Here is a 22642-nt window from a genome sequence, read left to right on the forward strand (position 1 = left end):
TTGTTCCTCAGGGGAGGTGGGGGGGACCTCTCTCTCTGTACATAACCTCAATATGGTTGTTCCTCAGGGGAGGTGGGGGGGACCTCTCTCTCTCTGTACATAACCTCAATATGGTTGTTCCTCAGGGGAGGTGGGGGGGACCTCTCTCTCTGTACATAACCTCAATATGGTTGTTCCTCAGGGGAGGGGGGGTTATCGTTATACACAGAGCTGAGTGGTTGTTCCTCAGGGGAGGTGGGGGGGACCTCTCTCTCTGTACATAACCTCAATATGGTTGTTCCTCAGGGGAGGTGGGGTTATCGTTATACACAGAGCTGAGTGGTTGTTCCTCAGGGGAGGTGGGGTTATCGTTATACACAGAGCTGAGTGGTTGTTCCCCAGGGGAGGTGGGGTTATCGTTATACACAGAGCTGAGTGGTTGTTCCTCAGGGGAGGTGGAGTTATCGTTATACACAGAGCTGAGTGGTTGTTCCTCAGGGGAGGTGGGGTTATCGTTATACACAGAGCTGAGTGGTTGTTCCTCAGGGGAGGTGGGGTTATCGTTATACACAGAGCTGAGTGGTTGTTCCCCAGGGCAGGTGGGGGACTGGTTATCGTTATACACAGAGCTGAGTGGTTGTTCCCCAGAGCCCCTGCTGGGTCCCAGTGACTCGGTTCACTTGAGCCATAATAAATATATAATCTCATTCCTGCTGCTGCAAAACACTGGAGCGTATCAGATCTTTATCTCCTCTCATTGGAAACTACTTCCAGCCCATGTTCAGACGCCTCCAATACCTTCAGAATCCCGAGGGGAGTCCAACTCACGCTTGGCTATTTATCTACACACACACACACACACACACACACACACACAAAATTGTTTTTCGATCGTTTGTCTACTCGATATAGAATATATTTTATTGATTCATCATCGAGCTGTTTGTTTCAGGTCAGTGATACTGTGACTCTCTCTTTGTGTCGTTACAAAAATTGTAAAAATGCATGTTTTTAATCAAAATAGTTGACTCTTTCTTTTTCCTATCAGTCAGTCAGTCTGCATCATATTCCCTATTCAGGGAGCAGAGGGCTCTGGTCTAAAGTAGTACCACTATATAGGGAATATGGTGCCATTGAGATTACACAGACATGTTATTTTGCAGCCAGTCCCTCCCACCCAAAACATCCAACATATAACGTTGAAGAAAGGTTCTGAGAAGGATTCTAGAACGTTCCAGTGGAGGTTCCGAGAAGGATTCTAGAACGTTCCAGAGGAGGTTCTGCGAAGGATTCTAGAACGTTCCAGAGGAGGTTCCGAGAAGGATTCTAGAATGTTCCGGAGGAGGTTCCGAGAAGGATTCTAGAACGTTCCAGAGCATTGCTGTAACATCTGATTGTCAAAAAGGGGAGTTATTGGCAACACCATAAATAACACAACCAACTCTGATTGGCCAGTTAAGACAGAAATAGGTAGTAAAAAAACAAACAGGAAATAAAACAATGCTTTACTGTGAGATCATCGTACAGACATAGACAGACAGATGGACGGACAGACGGAGGCTAAAGGAATGTACTTCTTCCAGATATATGACCATAGAATATACACAGGTAGACTGAAAGAGAGAATACTGAAGTTCTACTTTTAAAATAGCATTACTACACCAATACTGCACTATGTAGTGGTGTGACCTTATCCATGGTTACAGTAGTAGAGACCGTGTCATTCCAGACTGAAAAACTTAATGAAGGGAAGATGCTGCGCAGTTCACTGACTACATCTCCCAGAGGTCTTTGAGGCTTTTTCAAAACAAAATGTCCCTGTCATATATGGTCCAGTTCTTGAAGTTCTGTTTCAAAATGGTAGTTTTAGAAATCTGGTTTATAGATTCACAAAAAGGTTCCGTTGATTCCATACTGCTCAGTGTGTGTGTGTGTGTGTGTGTGTGTGTGTGAGATCAGAACTCTTATTGTGAAACATTTCCTGGGCTCCAGGTGACAGGTACCGTCCATTGACACAGAATACCCCACCAGGTAACAGGAACTAAAACAGTCAGATCGCTTCATAACCAGGTGAGTCTATTCTCTACGTAGGCAAAGCCGCAGAGTTGAATCTCTAGTGTACACTGTACATGGTGTCCCATCCCATATGGGGTTTATCCGGGTAGGTACGACTCATATTACAAAACACACCAATTGTTGCTTTGGATTAAACACTATAGAGTTTTCCAGAAGGACTGGATAAGGTCAAAATGTCAGAAATATGCCACATTTGATTAATACTTTTTTTTAAATATTTTTTTTTATTATGCTTTTAGATACAAAATGTTAAATATGTCAATAATCCTTCCAGAAAAAGGACCATTCTATGGATACAATTTCTAGAAAATCCCATAAATTGTGGTTCTTTTTTTTGCCCTGGTTTCATCTGGAATCACTCACAGGCTGGTTTATCCAGGTAGGCCCAATCCAGGCTGGTTTATCCAGGTAGGCCCAATCCAGGCTGGTTCATCCAGGTAGGCCCAATCCAGGCTGGTTTATCCAGGTAGGCCCAATCCAGGCTGGTTTATCCAGGTAGGCCCAATCCAGGCTGGTTCATCCAGGTAGGCCCAATCCAGGCTGGTTCATCCAGGTAGGCCCAATCCAGGTAGGCCCAATCCAGGCTGGTTCATCCAGGTAGGCCCAATCCAGGCTGGTTTATCCAGGTAGGCCCAATCCAGGCTGGTTTATCCAGGTAGGCCCAATCCAGGCTGGTTTATCCAGGTAGGCCCAATCCAGGCTGGTTTATCCAGGCTGGTTTATCCAGGTAGGCCCAATCCAGGCTGGTTCATCCAGGCTGGTTTATCCAGGCTGGTTTATCCAGGTAGGCCCAATCCAGGCTGGTTCATCCAGGCTGGTTCATCCAGGCTGGTTTATCCAGGTAGGCCCAATCCAGGCTGGTTTATCCAGGCTGGTTTATCCAGGCTGGTTTATCCAGGTAGGCCCAATCCAGGCTGGTTTATCCAGCCTACAGGTATATCGCTGTCCTCTGTCCCAAGTTAGATTTGTCCCAGGTATAGTCAAGACAATACAGAACCAAGGTAACCCAGACTTACCCCGGTAAGACCTTGTTCTGGTCCTGGTGTGGCCCGGGTCTCAGGACTTGTTGTCCCCAGTAGGGGCTGGTTGTTCCAGTGAAAGGTCTTCGTCCGACAGCCCTGTTTCTACAGCGATCACCAGGGACGCCACGGATGCACTGCTCGTCATGGGCAGGAGTTCACCTAGAGAGAAGGATGAGAGAGGAGAGGGGGGAGATGAGGGAGATGCGAGAGAGGGGGGGGAGAGGCTAGAGAGAGGGGAGAGAGAGGTGAGAGAGAGGGGGGAGATGCGAGAGAGAGGGGGGGAGATGCGAGAGAGAGCGGGGGAGATGCGAGAGAGGGGGGAGAGAGAGGGGGGAGAGGCGAGAGAGAGGGGAGAGAGAGCGGGGGAGATGCGAGAGAGGGGGGGAGAGGCGAGAGAGGGGGGGAGAGGCGAGAGAGGCGAGAGAGGGGGGGGAGATGCGAGAGAGAGGGGGGGAGAGGCGAGAGAGAGAGGGGGATGCGAGAGAGGGGTGGAGAGAGAGGGGGGAGAGGCGAGAGAGAGGGGAGAGAGAGCGGGGGAGATGCGAGAGAGGGGGGGAGAGGCGAGAGAGGCGAGAGAGAGGGGGGGAGATGCGAGAGAGAGGGGGGAGAGGCGAGAGAGAGGGGGGGATGCGAGAGAGAGGGGGATGCGAGAGAGAGGGGTGAGATGAGGGAGGGGGGATGCGAGAGAGAGGGGTGAGATGAGGGAGAGGGGGGGATGCGAGAGAGAGGGGTGAGATGAGGGAGAGGGTGCAATTCATAAAGTTGGCACTATGAGTGCAGCACCCCCACCCTTTCTCTCTCACCTGTGTGGGTATCAGTAGTAACAGTAATGGGACTATCCCTCAGAGGGTCTGGGTTGTGGTAGTCTTGGGGTAGCCCCACCCTCCGCATGCCCGGGTCTAGAACCACCGACCCCCCCTCACTGAGGGTCCCGTCACTGGACCCCGCCGACACCACAGCCTCCAGGACCAGGCCCTCCACCCCCACCATCTCATAGTCCAAGGGCAGGTCATCCAGACAGTCTGCATTTAACTGGAGAGGAGAGGAAGAGAGAGAGAGGAAGAGAGAGAGAGAGAGAGACAGGGAGGGGGAGAGAGACAGGGAGGGGGAGAGAGACAGGGAGGGGGTAAGAGACAGGGAGGGGGAGAGAGACAGGGAGGGGGAGAGAGACAGGGAGGGGGAGAGAGACAGGGAGGGGGAGAGAGACAGGGAGGGGGTGAGAGACAGGGAGGGGGTGAGAGACAGGGAGGGGGTGAGAGACAGGGAGGGGGTGAGAGACAGGGAGGGGGAGAGAGGGGTAGCGAGGAGAGGAAGAGCAGAGAGAGAAACAGTTCAGTATATGTGGGTTCAGTTCAAACATATTCAAATCGTGTTGGTGCGAGGGAGTGAAGTTTAAATTCATTTGAGTCAATTCAATTCTGATGGTGACAAACAGAAGAAGAAAAAAAGCAGCTTTTGATTCGTTTGAATGAGTGACTTTGATTCTGAAATTACTCACAGCGATGCCCAGGGCTTTGAGGATGTCTATCTTACACATGGGACAGGTCCTGTGATCCAGCAGCCAGGGGTCCACACAGTTCTTGTGGAACAGATGTCTGAGAGGAGGTTATAACATGTTTATAAAAAGGTCTATGACAGGTTATAACAGGTCTATAACATGGGACAGGTCCTGTGATCCAACAGCCAGGGGTCCACACAGTTCTTATGGAACAGATGTCTGAGAGGAGATAGAGGTTATAACATGTTTATAAAAAGGTCTATGACAGGTTATAACAGGTCTATAACAATGGGACAGGTCCTGTGATCCAGCAGCCAGGGGTCCACACAGTTCTTATGGAACAGATGTCTGACAGGAGAAACACAAACATGGCTTTATAAAACAGTTTATAACGGGTCTGTAACATGTTTATAACGGGTCTGTAACATGTTTATAACAGGTGGTTTACAACACGAGTGCTAAGGTAGGTTTACCAGCAGGGTAAAGTGTTTATAACAGTTTCCCAAGTGTTTATAAAAAAAGGGTTTACAAATGTGTTATAAAACAGGTGTGATAAAGTGGCAAGCCAGTCTCCTTTTAACCTCGTTTAACACCTGAGTTATTTAACAGAAGGCATATCTCCAAAGGTGTTCCAGGTACGTCATGACATCACAAGGGGGTGGAGCCTTTCCTCTTTAGTTCTCGATTGTTCCTCAAGCAAGTGGGGAGGTCGATGACATCACAGATTCCCGACGTGAAGTTTGCAGTTGTGTAAAAACAATTTGCTCAATATGTATTTTTTACCCTTTATAGTACAGGGTTCCCCAACTGGCGGCCTGCGAGCCAAATTTGGCCCACGTGTGGTTTTATTTGCCCTGCCCCCAAGTAAAAAAAAACATTTGTATTTATTTTTTGAGGACAAAAGACTGTAAAAAACACCAAGAAATCAGCTCTAAGTGATTTGTGATTGAAGAAATTTGTTCCAACGCACAATAGAAAGACATGATCTTATACAAAAGTAAGCAAGGTTTGAAATAATTATGTTTTAGTAAAACATATCTGTTTCGGGGCTTCTTGCGGTCAATTTGCAGTCTACGAATTATGTTCTGGACCCCGACCATCCGCTCAAGAGAGAAAGAAGAAAAAGTTTGACCGCAAGAATCCACCAAAACAAGAATCCACCAAAACAGATATGTTTTTAGTAAAACATAATTATTTCAAACCTGACTTACTTTTGTATACGATCATGTCTTTCTATTGTGCGTTGGAACAAATTTCTTCAATCAAAAATCACTTGGAGCTGATTTCCTGGTGTTTTTACAGTCTTATGTCTCTGAATGCAGTTTGGGGGAAGTCGCTAACTAGCGTTGTGCAGTTTGGGGGAAGTCGCTAACTAACTAGGTTCGATTCCAGGCTGTATCACAGCGGTCTAAGGCACTGCATTTCAGTGCTAGAGGCATCACTACAGACCCTGGTTCGATTCCAGGCTGCATCACAACCGGCCGTGATTAGGAGTCCCATAGGGAGGCGCACAGCATTGGCCCAGCATCGTCTGGTTTTGGCCCGGAGTAGGACGTCATTGTAAATAAGAATTTGTTTTTAACTGACTTGCCTAGTTAAATAAAGGTTAAATTAAAAAAAAATGTTAAAAAAAATATTGGGATCTCAAAACTACCTCAACTTCCTTCATACTGGACACAGATCCAACAGTTCAATCAGTAGAATAAAAGGCCTCATTACCCTTTAGATGTTTCTAACGGTCTTATTTACCTGCAGGGTAGTATCCTGACCACATCGTTCGGCTTGTAGCCCTCGATACACACGGCACAGTTATCAAAGTCTGACTCCGTTTCCCCGTCTCCTTTCCTGATGGTCCTGACCTGCAGTTTATTGATGGCCTTCTTAGCTGCATCTCCCAGACGCCTCTGGAGAGAGAGGGGGGAGGGGGGAGAGAGGGGCGGGGAAACGAGAGAGGGGGGGGGGCGGGGAAACGAGAGAGAGGGAGAGAGAGAGGGGGCGGAGAAACGAGAGAGAGAGGGGGCGGGGAAACGAGAGAGGGGGGGGGGCGGGAACGGAAACGAGAGAGAGGGAGAGAGAGAGGGGGCGGAGAAACGAGAGAGAGAGGGGGCGGGGAAACGAGAGAGGGGGGGGGGGGCGGGGAAACGAGAGAGGGAGAGAGAGAGGGGGCGGAGAAACGAGAGAGAGAGGGGGCGGGGAAACGAGAGGGGGGGGGGGGGCGGGGAAACGAGAGAGAGGGAGAGAGAGAGGGGGCGGAGAAACGAGAGAGAGAGGGGGCGGGGAAACGAGAGAGAGAGGTTGGGGGAGAGAGAGAGAAGTCTTACTACATTTGCACACATTGTATATAGACATTTTCTATTGTATTATTGACTGTAAGTTTGTTTATTCCATGTGTAACTCTGTGTTGTTGTATGTGTCGAACTGCTTTGCTTTATCTTGGACAGGTCGCAGTTGTAAATGAGAACTTGTTCTCAACTAGCCTACCTGGTTAAAAAAAGGACTTGTTCTCTACTAGCCTACCTGGTTAAATAAAGGACTTGTTCTCTACTAGCCTACCTGGTTAAATAAAGGACTTGTTCTCTACTAGCCTACCTGGTTAAATAAAGGACTTGTTCTCAACTAGCCTACCTGGTTAAATAAAGGACTTGTTCTCAACTAGCCAACCTGGTTAAATAAAGGACTTGTTCTCTACCAGCCTACCTGGTTAAATAAAGGGGAAATAAATAATTTGGAAAAAGTACTGAGTAAAGGGTCACTTATGTAAATGTGATATATTTATTTTATAAATTTGCAAAAATGTTTTGTCATTATGGGGTATTGTGTGTAGATTGATGAGGGGAGGAAAAAATATTGAATAAATTTTAGAATAAGGCTGTAACATACCACAATGTGTAAAAAGTCAAGGGGTCTGAATACTTTTTCCGAATACACTGTACTTTTTCCACACATGGGAAATGGGTGTTGCACAACAAAAACTCATTAAATAAATAAATAACTATTCATTTTTTGTTATTTGTAAACTCAAATTCCATTTATTTTAATATTAAGTTTTGGTTGAAGATCTGATAACACAAGTGTATCAACATTTTTGAAAATCAGAAGAAAAAAGAAAAAACGTTGTTCGTTTCATATGGATTGATTTGAGACTTGTTTAAAAAAATATATATATATTTTTTTAAATCAGCCAGCAGATATTAGCTTGGTAGAGAGTTAGCGAGATAACTTTGCACATTTTCAAATGTCATAAATATTGATTCAACCTATCACAAAACACCTTAGCTAGATGTAGAATTAGGTAGTAAAGACTTGCTCATGAATAAAAACTTCATTATTAGCTACAGGTTAATAGTTTTGAGTCAGGTTAACTCGGACTCCTTTCAGGATGAAAGGGGGTTCAGTGGACGATGTCACCTTGGTAACATTTTCCAATGTTCGGACAGCATATTGTAGCCGGACTTCTTCCTAGCAAATTGCATGAGCGTTCGCGAGTTATCAGACAGATCAGTGCAGACGGCCGTCGCTATCTGACGTGAGACAAAACGGGGGTTAGTCCTTTAAAAGATATAAACAAAACAGGGAAATGTATGTCGCATCTGCAACAAGTTGTGGTCTTGTGTTACTGAACTGTACCCGGGTCGCAGCAGTGTAGGAGTATACTGTGTCCTCATTCAAGTCTATGATGGCATAATGGGTGGACCGGGGGCCATTGCAGCGTAACCATAGGAACATAGCAGGAAGTGAAAGCAGGAAGTGTACCCGTCTATATGTGTTGTGATTTGTTGATTCAACTCAACTGACATTACAAAACAAAATACATTCCACGGCATGAGCCCCATCAGTTAACATCATCTGAATAAACATACACCATTACCATGGAAATGACTGCATCACAATACCAGGCAGCCAATACCAGGCTGCCATCCATGAATTTACCAGTCATATTACCAGGGTTACGAGTTCCCAGCCTGTTCTATTTACCAGTCATATTACCAGGGTTACAGGTTCCCAGCCTGTTCTATTCACCAGTCATATTACCAGGGTTACAGGTTCCCAGCCTGTTCTATTTACCAGTCATATTACCAGGGTTACAGGTCATATTACCAGGGTTACAGGTTCCCAGCCTGTTCTATTTACCAGTCATATTACCAGGGTTACAGGTTCCCAGCCTGTTCTATTTACCAGTCATATTACCAGGGTTACAGGTTCCCAGCCTGTTCTATTTACCAGTCATATTACCAGGGTTACAGGTTCCCAGCCTGTTCTATTTACCAGTCATATTACCAGGGTTACAGGTTCCCAGCCTGTTCTATTTACCAGTCATATTACCAGGGTTACGGGTTCCCAGCCTGTTCTATTTACCAGTCATATTACCAGGGTTACAGGTTCCCAGCCTGTTCTATTCACCAGTCATATTACCAGGGTTACAGGTTCCCAGCCTGTTCTATTTACCAGTCATATTACCAGGGTTACAGGTCATATTACCAGGGTTACAGGTTCCCAGCCTGTTCTATTTACCAGTCATATTACCAGGGTTACAGGTTCCCAGCCTGTTCTATTTACCAGTCATATTACCAGGGTTACAGGTTCCCAGCCTGTTCTATATACCAATCATATTACCAGGGTTACAGGTTCCCAGCCTGTTCTATTTACCAGTCATATTACCAGGGTTACAGGTTCCCAGCCTGTTCTATTTACCAGTCATATTACCAGGGTTACAGGTTCCCAGCCTGTTCTATTTACCAGTCATATTACCAGGGTTACAGGTTCCCAGCCTGTTCTATTTACCAGTCATATTACCAGGGTTACAGGTTCCCAGCCTGTTCTATTTACCAGTCATATTACCAGGGTTACGGGTTCCCAGCCTGTTCTATGTACCAGTCATATTACCAGGGTTACAGGTTCCCAGCCTGTTCTATTTACCAGTCATATTACCAGTGTTAGAGGTTCCCAGCCTGTTCTATTTACCAGTCATATTACCAGGGTTACGGGTTCCCAGCCTGTTCTATTTACCAGTCATATTACCAGGGTTACGGGTTCCCAGCCTGTTCTATTTACCAGTCATATTACCAGGGTTACAGGTTCCCAGCCTGTTCTATTTACCAGTCATATTACCAGGGTTACAGGTTCCCAGCCTGTTCTATTTACCAGTCATATTACCAGGGTTACAGGTTCCCAGCCTGTTCTATTCACCAGTCATATTACCAGGGTTACAGGTTCCCAGCCTGTTCTATTTACCAGTCATATTACCAGGGTTACAGGTTCCCAGCCTGTTCTATTTACCAGTCATATTACCAGGGTTACAGGTTCCCAGCCTGTTCTATTTACCAGTCATATTACCAGGGTTACAGGTTCCCAGCCTGTTCTATTTACCAGTCATATTACCAGGGTTACAGGTTCCCAGCCTGTTCTATTTACCAGTCATATTACCAGGGTTACAGGTTCCCAGCCTGTTCTATTTACCAGTCATATTACCAGGGTTACAGGTTCCCAGCCTGTTCTATTTACCAGTCATATTACCAGGGTTACAGGTTCCAGCCTGTTCTATTTACCAGTCATATACCAGGGTTACAGGTTCCCAGCCTGTTTCTATTTACCAGTCATATTACCAGGGTTACAGGTTCCCAGCCTGTTCTATTTACCAGTCATATTACCAGGGTTACAGGTTCCCAGCCTGTTCTATTTACCAGTCATATTACCAGGGTTACAGGTTCCCAGCCTGTTCTATTTACCAGTCATATTACCAGGGTTACAGGTTCCCAGCCTGTTCTATTTACCAGTCATATTACCAGGGTTACAGGTTCCCAGCCTGTTCTATTTACCAGTCATATTACCAGGGTTAGCAGGTTCCCAGCCTGTTCTATTTACCAGTCATATTACCAGGGTTACAGGTTCCCAGCCTGTTCTATTTACCAGTCATATTACCAGGGTTACAGGTTCCCAGCCTGTTCTATTTACCAGTCATATTACCAGGGTTACAGGTTCCCAGCCTGTTCTATTTACCAGTCATATTACCAGGGTTAGAGGTTCCCAGCCTGTTCTATTTACCAGTCATATTACCAGGGTTACAGGTTCCCAGCCTGTTCTATTTACCAGTCATATTACCAGGGTTACAGGTTCCCAGCCTGTTCTATTTACCAGTCATATTTCCAGGGTTACAGGTTCCCAGCCTGTTCTATTTACCAGTCATATTACCAGGGTTACAGGTTCCCAGCCTGTTCTATTTACCAGTCATATTACCAGGGTTAGAGGTTCCCAGCCTGTTCTATTTACCAGTCATATTACCAGGGTTACAGGTTCCCAGCCTGTTCTATTTACCAGTCATATTACCAGGGTTACAGGTTCCCAGTCTGTTCTATTTACCAGTCATATTACCAGGGTTACGGGTTCCCAGCCTGTTCTATTTACCAGTCATATTACCAGGGTTACGGGTTCCCAGCCTGTTCTATTTACCAGTCATATTACCAGGGTTACAGGTTCCCAGCCTGTTCTATTTACCAGTCATATTACCAGGGTTACAGGTTCCCAGCCTGTTCTATTTACCAGTCATATTACCAGGGTTACAGGTTCCCAGCCTGTTCTATTTACCAGTCATATTGCCAGGGTTACAGGTTCCCAGCCTGTTCTATTTACCAGTCATATTACCAGGGTTACAGGTTCCCAGCCTGTTCTATTTACCAGTCATATTACCAGGGTTACAGGTTCCCAGCCTGTTCTATTTACCAGTCATATTACCAGGGTTACAGGTTCCCAGCCTGTTCTATTTACCAGTCATATTACCAGGGTTACAGGTTCCCAGCCTGTTCTATTTACCAGTCATATTACCAGGGTTACGGGTTCCCAGCCTGTTCTATATACCAGTCATATTACCAGGGTTACAGGTTCCCAGCCTGTTCTATTTACCAGTCATATTACCAGGGTTACAGGTTCCCAGCCTGTTCTATTTACCAGTCATATTACCAGGGTTACAGGTTCCCAGCCTGTTCTATTTACCAGTCATATTACCAGGGTTACAGGTTCCCAGCCTGTTCTATTTACCAGTCATATTACCAGGGTTTACAGGTTCCCAGCCTGTTCTATTTACCAGTCATATTACCAGGGTTACAGGTTCCCAGCCTGTTCTATTACCAGTCATATTACCAGGGTTACAGGTTCCCAGCCTGTTCTATTTACCAGTCATATTACCAGGGTTACAGGTTCCCAGCCTGTTCTATTTACCAGTCATATTACCAGGGTTACAGGTTCCCAGCCTGTTCTATTTACCAGTCATATTACCAGGGTTACAGGTTCCCAGCCGGTTCTATTTACCAGTCATATTACCAGGGTTACAGGTTCCCAGCCTGTTCTATTTACCAGTCATATTACCAGGGTTACAGGTTCCCAGCCTGTTCTATTACCAGTCATATTACCAGGGTTACAGGTTCCCAGCCTGTTCTATTTACCAGTCATATTACCAGGGTTACAGGTTCCCAGCCTGTTCTATTTACCAGTCATATTACCAGGGTTACAGGTTCCCAGCCTGTTCTATTTACCAGTCATATTACCAGTGTTAGAGGTTCCCAGCCTGTTCTATTTACCAGTCATATTACCAGGGTTACAGGTTCCCAGCCTGTTCTATTCACCAGTCATATTACCAGGGTTAGAGGTTCCCAGCCTGTTCTATTTACCAGTCATATTACCAGGGTTACAGGTTCCCAGCATGTTCTATTCACCAGTCATATTACCAGGGTTACAGGTTCCCGGCCTGTTCTATTTACCAGTCATATTACCAGGGTTACAGGTTCCCAGCCTGTTCTATTTACCAGTCATATTACCAGGGTTACAGGTTCCCAGCCTGTTCTATTTACCAGTCATATTACCAGGGTTACAGGTTCCCAGCCTGTTCTATTTACCAGTCATATTACCAGGGTTACAGGTTCCCAGCCTGTTCTATTACCAGTCATATTACCAGGGTTACAGGTTCCCAGCCTGTTCTATTTACCAGTCATATTACCAGGGTTACAGGTTCCCAGCCTGTTCTATTTACCAGTCATATTACCAGGGTTACAGGTTCCCAGCCCTGTCTATTACAGTCATATTACCAGGTGTTACAGGTTCCCAGCCTGTTCTATTTACCAGCATATTACCAGGGTTACAGGTTCCCAGCCTGTTTCTATTTACCAGTCATATTTACCAGGGTTACAGGTTCCCAGCCTGTTCTATGTTACCAGTCATATTACCAGGGTTACAGGTCCCAGCCTGTTCTTTTACCAGTCATATTACCAGGGTTACAGGTTCCCAGCCTGTTCGATTTACCAGTCCATATTACCAGGGTTACAGGTTCCCAGCCTGTTCTATTACCAGTCATATTACCAGGTTACAGTTCCCAGCCTGTTCTATTTACCAGTCCATATTACCAGGTTACAGGTTCCAGCCTGTTCTATTTACCAGTCATATTACCAGGTTACAGGTTCCCAGCCTGTTCTATTTACCAGTCATATTACCAGGGTGACAGTTTCCCAGCCTGTTTCATTTACCAGTCATATTACCAGGGTTACAGGTTCCCAGCCTGTTCTATTTACCAGTCATATTACCAGGGTTACAGGTTCCCAGCCTGTTCTATTTACCAGTCATATTACCAGGGTTACAGGTTCCCAGCCTGTTCTATTTACCAGTCATATTACCAGGGTTACAGGTTCCCAGCCTGTTCTATTTACCAGTCATATTACCAGGGTTACAGGTTCCCAGCCTGTTCTATTTACCAGTCATATTACCAGGGTTACAGGTTCCCAGCCTGTTCTATTTACCAGTCATATTACCAGGGTTACAGGTTCCCAGCCTGTTCTATTTACCAGTCATATTACCAGGGTTACAGGTTCCCAGTCCTGTTCTATTTACCAGTCATATTACCAGGGTTACAGGTTCCCAGCCTGTTCTATTTACCAGTCATATTACCAGGGTTACAGGTTCCCAGCCTGTTCTATTTACAGTCATATTACCAGGGTTACAGGTTCCCAGCCTGTTCTATTTACCAGTCATATTACCAGGGTTACAGGTTCCCAGCCTGTTCTATTTACCAGTCATATTACCAGGGTTACAGGTTCCCAGCCTGTTCTATTTACCAGTCATATTACCAGGGTTACAGGTTCCCAGCCTGTTCTATTTACCAGTCATATTACCAGGGTTACAGGTTCCCAGCCTGTTCTATTTACCAGTCATATTACCAGGGTTACAGGTTCCCAGGCCTGTTCTATTTACCAGTCATATTACCAGGGTTACAGGTTCCCAGCCTGTTCTATTTACCAGTCATATTACCAGGGTTACAGGTTCCCAGCCTGTTCTATTTACCAGTCATATTACCAGGGTTACGGGTTCCCAGCCTGTTCTATTTACCAGTCATATTACCAGGGTTACAGGTTCCCAGCCTGTTCTATATACCAGTCATATTACCAGGGTTACAGGTTCCCAGCCTGTTCTATTTACCAGTCATATTACCAGGGTTACAGGTTCCCAGCCTGTTCTATTTACCAGTCATATTACCAGGGTTACGGGTTCCCAGCCTGTTCTATTCATTCTATTTACACTTACATTTACAATATTTTCACTGTACCAGCCCTGTGTGTACCTGGTAGCGGTCCCGTGCGTTGACGTATCTGAACCTCTGTATGTAGTAGAAGACGAGCCAGGCCAGAGAGATGATCATCAGGATGATGAAGGAGATGGAGACGAACACCACCGACGTCCTGCTCACGTACTTCTGGAGGTTACGCGTTCCTATGGTGATGTGCATGGTTACCGTGACGTTCCGCTCTAGCAGAGCAGCGACCTCGCGACCTTTAGGCTCGGGGATCATGATGGCGACCACATCACCCATACCTGAGAAGGAGGGAGGGGAGATTTTAGGACAGGAATACAAAATAAAACAGACTGTCTGTGTGTGTGTGTGTGTGTGTGTCTTCACTGCTCAGCAGAAGAAGCCTTGTGACTGTCTGGGACCTGACTCGACTCCTGTGGCAGAATTTAGAACCTCCACATAGATTCTAAGAACACTGGGACTGTAAACAGAACTCCTGAGTGTTCCATCCTAACATAAACCTCATTAGTCTCTCTGAATGGCGTGAAGAAGGAGTGCGACGGGGCCATTTGTGAAATTCCGGACTCCACCACGGAACGTCAGGAACGCAGAGAGGAATGTTCCAGGTGTATTCATGGGGCCTGGACTACCCAACACTTATCATCACTGAACACACACACACTTATTGATCCCCAGACCAGATAGAGAACACAGTCTGATAATAGACACAAACAGCAAGGCCTACACACACACACACACACACACACACAATGGCCAGTTTATTAGGTAAACCAGCCCGTTCACGAAAATGGTTCTCTCCTACAGACAGTAAGTCACGTGGCCATGGCTTGCTATATAAAGCAGGCAGACAGGCATCGAGGCATTCAGTTACTGTTTGATTGAACGTTAGAAAACTAGTGACCTAAGAGACTTTGAGCGTGATCGTCGGTGTCATGCATGCCGAATGCAGTATCTCAGAAACGGGCCGGCCACTTGGTGTTTTCACGCACGACAGTGTCTAGGGTTTACCGAGAAGGGAGCGACAAACAAAACATAGTGTCTAGGGTTTACCGAGAAGGGAGCGACAAACAACACACATAGTGTCTAGGGTTTACCGAGAAGAGAGCGACAAACAAAACACAGTGTCTAGGGTTTACCGAGAAGGGCGCGACAAACAAAACACACACAGTGTCTAGGGTTTACCGAGAAGGGAGCGACAAACAAAACACAGTGTCTAGGGTTTACCGAGAAGAGAGCGACAAACAACACATAGTGTCTAGGGTTTACCGAGAAGGGAGCGACAAACAAAACAACACACAGTGTCTAGGGTTTACCGAGAAGAGAGCGACAAACAAAACAACACACAGTGTCTAGGGTTTACCGAGAAGGGAGCGACAAACAAAACAACACACAGTGTCTAGGGTTTACCGAGAAGGGAGCGACAAACAAAACAACACACAGTGTCTAGGGTTTACCGAGAAGGGAGCGACAAACAACACACACACAGTGTCTAGGGTTTACCGAGAAGGGAGCGACAAACAAAACATAGTGTCTAGGGTTTACCGAGAAGGGAGCGACAAACAAAACACAGTGTCTAGGGTTTACCGAGAAGGGAGCGACAAACAAAACATAGTGTCTAGGGTTTACCGAGAAGGGAGCGACAAACAACACACACAGTGTCTAGGGTTTACCGAGAAGGGAGCGACAAACAAAACACAGTGTCTAGGGTTTACCGAGAAGGGAGCGACAAACAAAACAACACACAGTGTCTAGGGTTTACCGAGAAGGGAGCGACAAACAAAACAAAACACAGTGTCTAGGGTTTACCGAGAAGGGAGCGACAAACAAAACAACACACAGTGTCTAGGGTTTACCGAGAAGGGAGCGACAAACAACACACAGTGTCTAGGGTTTACCGAGAAGGGAGCGACAAACAACACACAGTGTCTAGGGTTTACCGAGAAGAGAGCGACAAACAAAACAACACACAGTGTCTAGGGTTTACCGAGAAGGGAGCGACAAACAACACACACACAGTGTCTAGGGTTTACCGAGAAGGGAGCGACAAACAAAACAACACACAGTGTCTAGGGTTTACCGAGAAGGGAGCGACAAACAACACACAGTGTCTAGGGTTTACCGAGAAGGGAGCGACAAACAAAACAACACAGTGTCTAGGGTTTACCGAGAAGGGAGCGACAAACAACACACATACAGTGTCTAGGGTTTACCGAGAAGGGAGCGACAAACAAAACAACACACAGTGTCTAGGGTTTACCGAGAAGGGCGCGACAAACAAAACATAGTGTCTAGGGTTTACCGAGAAGGGAGCGACAAACAACACATAGTGTCTAGGGTTTACCGAGAAGGGCGCGACAAACAAAACATAGTGTCTAGGGTTTACCGAGAAGTCTAGGGTTTACACAGTCAGCGGTAGTCCTGTGAAAACAGCTCGTTGATGTATGAGGTCGAAGGAGAATGGTGCAAGCTAACAGGCGGAGCCACAAACAGACAACGGAGCAGTACAACAGTGGTGTGCAGAACGACATCTCGGGAACGCACAACACCTCGATCCTCGTCACGGATTGGCTATTGCAGCAGACGACCACACCGGGTTCCACTCCTCTCCGTTAAAGAAAGAAGAAGAGGCTCCAGTGGGAACGGCGTCACCACCGCTGGACGTCTGAGGAGTGGAAAACATCGCCTGGCCCGATGAATCCTGGTTCCTGTTGCGTCATGCTGATGGCAGAGTCAGGATTTGGTGTAAACTGCATCAGTCCACGGCCACATCCTGCCTGGTGTCAACGGTACAGGCTGGTGGCGGAGGTGTAATAATGTTTCCCTGATACACGTTAAGTCCCTGTGTGTGTGTGTGAGTGTGTGTGATGGACATGCATACATACACTAGACAGTGCATTCTGAAAGTATTCAGACCCCTGGACTTTTTCCACATTTTGTTATGTTACAACCTTATTCTAAAATGTATTAAAACATGTTTTACTCATCAATCTACACACAATACGCCATAATAAGGACAAAGTAAAAACAGGTTAAGACATTTTTGCAAATTAACTTTTTTAAATTAAGAAACGGAAATCTCACATTTACACAAGTATTCAGACCATTTACTCAGTACTTTGTTTGAAGCACCTTTGGCAGCGATTACAGCCTCGAGTCTTCTTGGGTATGAAGCTACAAGCTTGGCACACCTGTATTTGGGGAGTTTCTCCCATTCTTCTCTGCAGCTCCTGGTATTTATAAGGTAGAGGTTAAAATGTTACCTCATCAAGATAGTGTCAAGTCTCTCCTCCTCTTTACCAATAGCAAACAGGCAGAATGCCAATCACTATTTAAGTTCAGCCTATGAGCACGGCACACTGAGGACATTCCAGAACGCTCGCTGATTAACCTATGGGCTCAATTATGCAATAATCACTCCCCTTTCTGTCAACCAATGGGCATAAATCTAGCGGAGAATTTATGTCAACTCATTCCACGTCTGCCACTTTATGTTTTGCTGCAACAGTCTTCCAATGACCTTTCACCTTCCCACCAACGGCATAATAACCTGAAAGCCCGTCATCTGAACCCCAGCAGGGGTGGTATCGATGCCAGCTACCCAGAACCCCATTCTCCCAGCATAGGGCAACCCGTCATCAACATCTGTCTCTGAGGAGCATTCCTCGGAGACGAGACCGACCACAAACTATTCAATAAACGTCCAGATTTTATTATTTTGTCTGCTGTCATTCGGTTAAGACTGTACTCGATTGAACTGCATGGTCTCTCAACCCCCTGCAGTGACAGACACACAGCATTCTATACTCCCTGCAGTGACACACAGCATTCTATAATCCCTGCAGTGACACACAGCATTCTATACTCCCTGCAGTGACACACAGCATTCTATACTCCCTGCAGTGACACACAGCATTCTATACTCCCTGCAGTGACACACAGCATTCTATACCCCTGCAGTGACACACAGCATTCTATACTCCCTGCAGTGACAGACACACAGCATTCTATACTCCCTGCAGTGACACACAGCATTCTATACTCCCTGCAGTGACACACAGCATTCTATACTCCCTGCAGTGACACACAGCATTCTATACCCCCTGCAGTGACACACAGCATTCTATACTCCCTGCAGTGACACACAGCATTCTATACTCCCTGCAGTGACACACAGCATTCTATACTCCCTGCAGTGACACACAGCATTCTATACTCCCTGCAGTGACACACAGCATTCTATACCCCTGCAGTGACACACAGCATTCTATACTCCCTGCAGTGACAGACACACAGCATTCTATACTCCCTGCAGTGACACACAGCATTCTATACTCCCTGCAGTGACACACAGCATTCTATACTCCCTGCAGTGACACACAGCATTCTATACTCCCTGCAGTGACACACAGCATTCTATACTCCCTGCAGTGACACACAGCATTCTATACTCCCTGCAGTGACACACAGCATTCTATACCCCCTGCAGTGACACACAGCATTCTATACTCCCTGCAGTGACAGACACACAGCATTCTATACTCCCTGCAGTGACACACAGCATTCTATACTCCCTGCAGTGACACACAGCATTCTATACTCCCTGCAGTGACAGACACACAGCATTCTATACTCCCTGCAGTGACACACATGCTGTCTGTCTGTCTGTAGAGAGTAGAGGATGCTGTGTGTCTGTCTGTAGAGTAGAGGATGCTGTGTGTCTGTAGAGAGTAGAGGATGCTGTGTGTCTGTCTGTAGAGAGTAGAGGATGCTGTGTGTCTGTCTGTAGAGTAGAGGATGCTGTGTGTCTGTCTGTAGAGAGTAGAGGATGCTGTGTGTCTGTAGAGAGTAGAGGATGCTGTCTGTCTGTCTGTAGAGAGTAGAGGATGCTGTGTGTCTGTCTGTAGAGAGTAGAGGATGCTGTGTGTCTGTAGAGAGTAGAGGATGCTGTCTGTCTGTCTGTAGAGAGTAGAGGATGCTGTGTGTCTGTCTGTAGAGTAGAGGATGCTGTGTGTCTGTAGAGAGTAGAGGATGCTGTGTGTCTGTAGAGAGTAGAGGATGCTGTGTGTCTGTCTGTAGAGAGTAGAGGATGCTGTGTGTCTGTCTGTAGAGTAGAGGATGCTGTGTGTCTGTCTGTAGAGAGTAGAGGATGCTGTGTGTCTGTAGAGAGTAGAGGATGCTGTCTGTCTGTCTGTAGAGAGTAGAGGATGCTGTGTGTCTGTCTGTAGAGAGTAGAGGATGCTGCGTGTCTGTAGAGAGGAGAGGATGCTGTGTGTCTGTAGAGAGTAGAGGATGCTGTGTGTCTGTAGAGAGGAGAGGATGCTGTGTGTCTGTCTGTAGAGAGTAGAGGATGCTGTGTGTCTGTAGAGAGTAGAGGATGCTGTGTGTCTGTAGAGAGTAGAGGATGCTGTGTGTCTGTCTGTAGAGAGTAGAGGATGCTGTGTGTCTGTCTGTAGAGTAGAGGATGCTGTGTGTCTGTCTGTAGAGAGTAGAGGATGCTGTGTGTCTGTAGAGAGTAGAGGATGCTGTCTGTCTGTCTGTAGAGAGTAGAGGATGCTGTGTGTCTGTCTGTAGAGAGTAGAGGATGCTGTGTGTCTGTAGAGAGTAGAGGATGCTGTCTGTCTGTCTGTAGAGAGTAGAGGATGCTGTGTGTCTGTCTGTAGAGTAGAGGATGCTGTGTGTCTGTAGAGAGTAGAGGATGCTGTGTGTCTGTAGAGAGTAGAGGATGCTGTGTGTCTGTCTGTAGAGAGTAGAGGATGCTGTGTGTCTGTCTGTAGAGTAGAGGATGCTGTGTGTCTGTCTGTAGAGAGTAGAGGATGCTGTGTGTCTGTAGAGAGTAGAGGATGCTGTCTGTCTGTCTGTAGAGAGTAGAGGATGCTGTGTGTCTGTCTGTAGAGAGTAGAGGATGCTGCGTGTCTGTAGAGAGGAGAGGATGCTGTGTGTCTGTAGAGAGTAGAGGATGCTGTGTGTCTGTAGAGAGGAGAGGATGCTGTGTGTCTGTCTGTAGAGAGTAGAGGATGCTGTGTGTCTGTAGAGAGTAGAGGATGCTGTGTGTCTGTAGAGAGTAGAGGATGCTGTCTGTCTGTAGAGAGGAGAGGATGCTGTGTGTCTGTCTGTAGAGAGTAGAGGATGCTGTGTGTCTGTAGAGAGTAGAGGATGCTGTGTGTCTGTAGAGAGGAGAGGATGCTGTGTGTCTGTAGAGAGTAGAGGATGCTGTCTGTCTGTAGAGAGTAGAGGATGCTGTGTGTCTGTCTGTAGAGAGTAGAGGATGCTGTGTGTCTGTAGAGAGTAGAGGATGCTGTGTGTCTGTAGAGAGGAGAGGATGCTGTGTGTCTGTCTGTAGAGAGTAGAGGATGCTGTGTGTCTGTCTGTAGAGAGGAGAGGATGCTGTGTGTCTGTCTGTAGAGAGGAGAGGATGCTGTGTGTCTGTCTGTAGAGAGGAGAGGATGCTGTGTGTCTGTCTGTAGAGAGGAGAGGATGCTGTGTGTCTGTCTGTAGAGAGGAGAGGATGCTGTGTGTCTGTCTGTAGAGAGGAGAGGATGCTGTGTGTCTGTAGAGAGGAGAGGATGCTGTGTGTCTGTCTGTAGAGAGGAGAGGATGCTGTGTGTCTGTAGAGAGGAGAGGATGCTGTGTGTGTGTGTGTCCATCGGCACAGTAAGTTGAAACGTAAATGTATTTAACTTCTGGCTTTCCGTAGACTGTTTTTTTTTTTTTGTGCAACTCAATACAATTGAAAGCAACTGTAGTGTATGAAACCAACACCTGAATCCAGGATCTGTTATTGTTCTGATTTCCAGATTATACTAAATTCGTGATTGTCTGGGTCCTGATTCTAAAATGGTTTTGACATAATTATACACAGCTAGTTACATACAAGACGAGACATAACACCCACGCCCTGGATGATCGCAGTAAACAAGTCATTGATCTATGCATAACAGCCCGTTAGATCATATGACGGTCTGACCGACCGACGGGACAGTACCTGAATGCGGCATTGTGATTGTATCGTTGGAGTTGCTCGATCCAACGTTGAATATAACGATGGCCGATGCGTTTTGACTCGATGCGTTTCGTATTTTATCTTTAAATGTGCAGTTTCCCCTGGCAATCAGAGCTATCCACGCACTGTCTTGGACCGGAACAGTGAACCGGGTACCGGGATCACAGGCTTGTCTATCCTGGGTGAGAGAAGGAAGTACAACGATTCCTTTTGCTTCGCGTTTCAGCGAATGTTCCCCGTATCGCCCGTATTCTGCTTTCTCCGTCCGGACTTCAGACGTGACCGGGTCTATGTAGGTGATATTAACGAAAGCGGTGTACCATTCCTCTCTCTCGGCCACGGTAAAGTCCAAACACAGGAGGTGAACGAAACAAAACGACAGGAGCCATGTAGACAGGGCTAAACTGCGGCAGGCCTGGATCAGCGACATGACTATCTGGGTTTAATATTATATATATATATATGTCTCTCTCTGTCTCTCTGTCTGTCCGGTAAAATGTTCCGTGGTACCGTCCACACCTAAAAGTAGATCGTGTTAGTAAAGTGGTCCATAAGGAGTGGGTTGTTTTCCATCTTCCCCCCGGTCTCTCTGTGTAAACACAACAACACCTCCTCCTCTACTAGATAATGTAGGGTTAAAGACATCCGACAAAAACCAAAAGACTAATAGTTTGTTCCCAGCTACCGTGAGAGCCCAGTTGACCCTCTGCAGAGACGTTATAAAGTTTTGTTTTGGTTATAAACGGTAACGGGTCCACGAAGTGTTTCTCTGTTCCTTTTTTGTCCACTTTCACAATAAAAGTCTCTTCCTGTACACTTCGTAAATGAATAATTAGGGGCGAAAAATGTGCACAATTATCGATATATTGTTTTCTAGTTATCATACAAAGAATAATTTAACGTATTTCTAAGATGTAATTTTGTACATTTATTTTGTTTTGTATGTGTAATCCTATAATATAATACATAATGATCTGTACATTGTGTTACAGTAAAAACAGTCCCATCCTCAAGAACAAATAACGGTATTTATAGTACCATTGACGTCACTAGACCCGGGCTTTTCCGATTTTTACAGGCATGCTGGGAATGATTTTGTCTCAGCCCTGAGTCTTTTGCCCTACTGGGATGATGTGAAACAAACTAGGGTACACTGCATTCATTACACACTGCCGATAAATACTCCAATCATGAGCCCTGCCTTTTTAAGTGCTGCCTAAAACCAACATGTCTGTGGTCTCAGAATATGTAGTGGGGCGTTTCAGGACGTCCCCCAGTGACTGCCCTGGAGGTGGGGGGAAAATGCCATCCATTGCAGATTTAGGAGGAAAGCTAAGCTGGCCATGAATTATTGAGTCAACCTACAGGGACATGGGTTATCTCATCCTTGCCGAAAGGGATTTTACAGGCATGCTGGGAACATGAGCTTTGGGTGAGTGGGTAATACGTAGTGGGGATATTGATGTTGTACTTTCAATGAGCAAGGCAGAGGCAAAAAG

The 22642-nt window shown here is 46.2% G+C and overlaps 1 protein-coding gene across 2 annotated transcripts; it reads right to left on the bottom strand.

Moving 5' to 3' along the window:
- Window positions 1–736: 736 nt before the first annotated feature.
- Window positions 737–21920, bottom strand: rnf150b (ring finger protein 150b). Of its 2 annotated transcripts, XM_029754637.1 has the most exons (7): window positions 21126–21920; window positions 14174–14424; window positions 6325–6479; window positions 4576–4672; window positions 3881–4109; window positions 3072–3236; window positions 737–1369 (listed from the first exon to the last, which is right to left on the bottom strand). In XM_029754637.1, exons 1-6 carry the CDS (start codon window positions 21571–21573, stop codon window positions 3112–3114), a joined length of 1305 nt encoding a protein of 434 aa, XP_029610497.1. In that variant the 5' UTR covers window positions 21574–21920; the 3' UTR covers window positions 737–1369; window positions 3072–3111. The 2 variants fall into 2 exon arrangements, with proteins under 2 accessions (XP_029610497.1, XP_029610496.1); XM_029754636.1 differs by having other exon boundaries at window positions 737–3236.
- Between the last annotated feature and the right edge of the window lie 722 nt (window positions 21921–22642).

This window comes from Salmo trutta, chromosome 5, assembly GCF_901001165.1.
Source record: "Salmo trutta chromosome 5, fSalTru1.1, whole genome shotgun sequence".
In the NCBI taxonomy this organism is placed as follows: Eukaryota; Metazoa; Chordata; class Actinopteri; order Salmoniformes; family Salmonidae; genus Salmo; species Salmo trutta.